The sequence below is a fragment of the Coregonus clupeaformis genome, chromosome 16 (assembly GCF_020615455.1).
Source record: "Coregonus clupeaformis isolate EN_2021a chromosome 16, ASM2061545v1, whole genome shotgun sequence".
NCBI lineage: Eukaryota > Metazoa > Chordata > Actinopteri > Salmoniformes > Salmonidae > Coregonus > Coregonus clupeaformis.
In genome coordinates this window covers 3,670,695-3,675,668 of record NC_059207.1, presented here as the reverse complement: position 1 = coordinate 3,675,668, position 4,974 = coordinate 3,670,695, and the positions used below count along the sequence as shown (strand labels likewise).

The following is a 4,974-nucleotide window of genomic DNA, read 5'->3' as shown; positions in this document are numbered from 1 at the left end:
AGTGTAGTATCAGTGATCTATAGCTGTCTATATTAGTTACTATGCTGTTACTAAGCAGTAATGTATTACGGCAGTGTTATGTTACGACACCCAATAGGAAGTGATCATGCGCACTATTGGGCTGGGGGCTGTGGGGCACGAGATGTTTTTACTAAACAACACTAAACTGTACTCCCGTCTCCTGCCTGGTGATATTCTCCACAACACAAATATTACAAAGCTAATGATCCTTGGTGGCCAAATCATGCTTTAGTAGCCTATTTTGAAGGATTTCATGTACTTCTGTATAGACAGGAGTTGGCTAATTAGGCTGTATAATTTTGGCAATTTAATTCAATTTACTTTAGGGAAAGCTTAGCTTCCCCTAGCCTTATGGACACGCCATAAGTGCTTGTCAAATTGTGAATGAGAGACTGATGAAGTGTGTGCAGCCTACGCAAGAAACAGAGCAGAGCTCATGCCTTTCATGCAACTTTTTTCAAATCATCACTAGAGTAGCATCATGCAGCCTCAAAACATAACCTAACATTTGTATCACAACTAAAGTTGTATAAATAACTCTAAATTAAGCATATAGGAGAACCTGTTTCTTTGATAACGCTCAACACAGAATAGCCGCATCTGCACACTTCCTCTGAAATATCCTTTCTATTTTATTCAGCTATGTTCAATTGCATTCTTCTTACTATAAAATAATTGAAAATAATGCCACGGAATTGTAAGCAAATCTTGTCTGCTAAATTAACTAGTGTAACGCACAGCCATATGTCATAGCCAGATCAGGGCCTAACATATGGACAACTTTTGAAATAGGCCACATTTTCGTCATATCATGTTTCTTTAGACCTGTCTAAAATAAATAATGGATTTATTGTGATGGTGTAGGCAATATTAAATGGATTTATTAGCCTTTTTTAAATGTAATGTTCTAAAGCTCTGTATCAGTGGCTTGTAGGGCTATGCGTAGAAGCCAGGAGATGTTTATGTTAATTCACAGTCCAATACTGTGAGACCGGCAGTTATTTGCATGACACTCAATGGCTGACAAAATGTAATGAACGCCACAGCCCTAGGCCCATGCTCTACCAAGGTTTTCCAGCACACTTTGACCTACTACAGTAGCTATGTTGGTCTACTGTACTTCAAACAATTTGTATGCAGGTTGCTTAGGATTCAAACCTTCTCAAACAGCCTAATTCATAATCTTCAGGGGAATAATGGACTTTACAGTGTCCTGCTATTAGAATAATGTATAGATACAGTACCAGTCAAAAGTTTGGACACACCTACTCATTCATATGCGTTATTTCATAGTTTTGATGTCTTCACTATTATTCTACAATGTAAAAAATAGTAAAAATTAAGAAAAACCCTTGAATGAGTAGGTGTGTCCAAACTTTTGACTGGTACTGTATATTGCTTAGAATGAGACAGTAGGGTGACTCCCGTAGAGGCCAATGATGAACGCCCTAACCACTGTCCCAATATGGGATATCTCTAGGGAATGTGCTTATTGGGCCAGTATAGTTAGGCCCTGTCCAAAAGAAACCCTAACCCCTCCTCCCTAGGCACGTGTAGATCTGAAACAACTTGATAGACGTAAATCTCAGCTCTGTTGAAAGTACACTCAAGAAAATATTTTATTGATCAAAGTGATTCAGGAGTATCATTAAAACAGGTTAATATGCCCAACCAACATTAGACAGTTATATACATAGTTATACAGAAATCCCTTATATTGCTGAAATAAGTAAATAAACTCAATGATAAGAGAATAGTAAGAGGAACTGATACCTAACACGGACATGGTGAAGTAGCAGGAAGATCGGAGTACAGTGAACCAAGAGGTTATGAGTTAAAATCCCAGGTGAGGACATGTTGAATAATAATTCATTGAACATGCACAATGTAATCATGTATGTCAAAGTGTGTCAAATATGTATGTTGAAAACCCTGTATCTTAAAAGCACTGTGTGTGTAAGTATCCCTTGCCAACAGACAAAGAGCTATGACTGGATCAGTGGTTCACCAATCAGGGCCTTGATTGGCTCGGCAACAGTAACAATACGTGGTGTAATAACTTTTTTTTGTTCCCACAAATGTTTTTGCAACATTCCCTAGAACATTAATATCTTATGTTTGGCAACCATGTTCTCTGTATGTTTGGTGGGACGTTGGTGGGACGTTGATGGAATATTCTCCTTAAGGAACCTACTCTAAAGTTGTGGGAACATTTGTAGTTAGATGTGTGACGCGCTGATAGCCTGCCTACCATTGACTATAGCCTATGCACTCAAATGGTGAACGGGATCTTATGAGTTGAGATTGAGAAATAACAATAGTAGCTCTTTTTTAATGACTGGGCTTATAAAAGCACATTTCAGTCCAGTACCAGCTTTTTGAGGTGCTGCTCTCACGCACTCTGTATGCTGTGCCCAGCTGTGTACTGGATTCATGACAACTAATGAAAATACACACAAGCCAATGTTAACCGTTAACATCCCTAGGGCCACCTTCACCACCCGCTGGAGGGCCGTGGACGAAGTAATTCCTGTACCAAGCTGTGATGCAACCGGCCAGGACGCTCTCGATGGTGTAGCGATAATATTTGGAGAGGACACGGAGTGGCATGATGAATTTCTTCAGCAATAAAATATATACGATATACTTTGGATGGTTTTATGTTTTTTTTTACCAAAGTAAAATGCATTCTGGTTCAGAACAAGAGGTTAGAAATGGTATGCATTAGGGTTAGATAGATAGACTAAGGTTTACAGTGCATTACAGTGGATACGTTTTGATCACGGCTCACTGAGGGCAGGGATACGAGGGTGACCATTATCCCTCTGCTTCACCAAGAAGGCCAAAGGGTCTCCTAGGGGCTGGCCCATCTGGATGTGAGCCAGCAGATCCTGAGTCATGTTCAGGGCGTTGCGGGAGGTGTAGAGGTAAGCGAGGTCAGAGTTCATCCTGGAAGGGGCGTACTCCCCACAGGTGAGGCCACCAAGTCCTGGGGCACATTCGACCTTGTAGGAGTAGAACAGGCTGCCGTGATTCATGGGACACATACTTTCGTGAAACCCAGCTTTGACGGGCCGGACAATGCATTCCCCCAGGAGATCGTTCGACCATCTGTCTTCATCGTACACGGCAAACTTGAGCTCACTGGCCAGGGAGAGCTTGACGGTCCCAAATTGTAAGGCTGCGTTCCACATGGGGTTGTTGTTGTTCTGAATCACCCTGGTCTGCTTGGCGTCGTTGCCCATGAACACCTTGACAAATCAAATCAAATCAAACTTTATTGAAAGCTACAGTATGTGATTAGAAAAACGACAAAACAAGGTCCTTGCCACTTCTTTTAGTGTGCAGCTCAGGTATGGGACTAGGGAGATGTAACCCATGTCAAATCCTAGACTGTAGCTTTAAAGTGCACTTAAAAACAAGCTTCATAGTCAATTAAAATTCTAAATTAAAAGAGATAATACCTTGACGAAGCCGTCTGTCTGGGAGGTGGTGTCCCCCCAGAGGCCCCTGGCTTTCTTCACGGTGACGGTCAGGTGGGCCAGGCCCTTCTCCTGCGGGCAGCACTGGCTGGTCATCTCCTTGCTGGTCTGGCACACACACTGACAGGAGTCATGGGTACTGGACCTGGACTCCCCCTTACACTTCCCAGAGCAGTGCTTGACCAGGCTGTGTTTCAGGATGTAGTCCTCCACGGCCTTCTTCAGCCCCGCCCTCTTGCTGGCCTTTTTCACCAATAGGTGGAGAGGATGGAGGGAGTAGTTGATGACATCAGGTATGGTCTTCAGGCTTCTTGCCCAGTCACTGAAGGCCATGGAGTTTGCACCCTTCGGGGAGAAGAGCAGGTCGGTCGTTCCGTCTGTCTCTCCCCCTATCACCTCGGTGAACCTGTTTGTTAGTTTATTATCATTAGTCATGTTTTGTCTTACATGAGGACCTTATTGGAAATTCGTTTTTTATAAGTCTTGTATAATGCCCATGAATCCCACCAAAAAAATCAAAATCAATCAAACCTCTCTTTGAAGGTACTGCTGAAGCTGTCCTTGATGTCATGTTTTTTGAGGTCACTCTTGCAGAACTTTGTCTCTGTTTTGACTTCGGCTGTTCCGGTGCTGGTGCCGACAGAGGCCTCGGCCTCCAGGCAGTCCTTGACCTCGTTCTCGTTGTAACCACTGAGGGCCGCCTAGGATTAGGTTTATTAAAACCACTTGGTACATATGCAGACTCTTACATCAAATGTGATGTCATACAATTGAAATAAAACAGGTCAAATATATAATCTACATAAATATATGAACAATGCATCTTCAATAAGTTGTACAGAACAAATAGGCATACCACTATCAATAATAAGGAGAACAAAAATGTAATTTGCAGAGTTTGAGAAGTCTTACCTTACACACGCGCAGTGAGGTGATGCTCTTCACCCGCCCCCCCAGTTTAACCTTCCTGATGAAGTGGGTACCGAAGGTGGCGAGGAAACGTCTGTAGTCAACCTCGGTCTGGTCGGTGTATAGGGGGGGCAGTAAGCCCAGGGAGCGAGAGAACTCAGGGTGCAGGGGAGGGTCCTCTATCAGGCGGTAACTGAGGAAGAAACACAAGATAGAGAATATAATACTTTATCATTCTGTAAGTGTTTTTTTCTTTTTGTGACCTTTTTGAGGGGTTCATCAAAGAAAGTCCTTGCCTAAAAGTTGACCTATCTATGGGGATAAAAGTTTTACTATTTTCAAGAAATCTAATTCATTAACAGTGTTGAGGGTACAAAGGTCAACAAAACACATTATATAGTTACAATTGAAACAAAAGGCTCTTTTATAACAAAATAACAATTATTTAACACCCCAGAGTGTGTGCAAAACTCCAACCCTCACCTATAATATCCTACCTGTAAATATAACCTTTATTATACCTATTCTATAGTTTAACCTACCCAGTCTATACCTTACTATA

General features: G+C 42.1%; 1 protein-coding gene across 1 annotated transcript in view; it reads right to left on the bottom strand.

Annotated features, from left to right (window-relative positions):
* Window positions 1-1,977: 1,977 nt before the first annotated feature.
* Window positions 1,978-4,974, bottom strand: part of LOC121572994 (perforin-1-like) — a 19,123-nt gene continuing 16,126 nt past the window's right edge. Inside the window, exons 4-7 of the mRNA XM_045225589.1 lie at window positions 4,416-4,605; window positions 4,035-4,204; window positions 3,486-3,909; window positions 1,978-3,272 (exon numbers count right to left, since the gene is read on the bottom strand). Of these exons, the coding sequence (XP_045081524.1) occupies window positions 2,802-3,272; window positions 3,486-3,909; window positions 4,035-4,204; window positions 4,416-4,605 (1,255 nt within the window). The 3' untranslated portion in view covers window positions 1,978-2,801. The remainder of the gene's footprint in view (window positions 3,273-3,485; window positions 3,910-4,034; window positions 4,205-4,415; window positions 4,606-4,974) is intronic.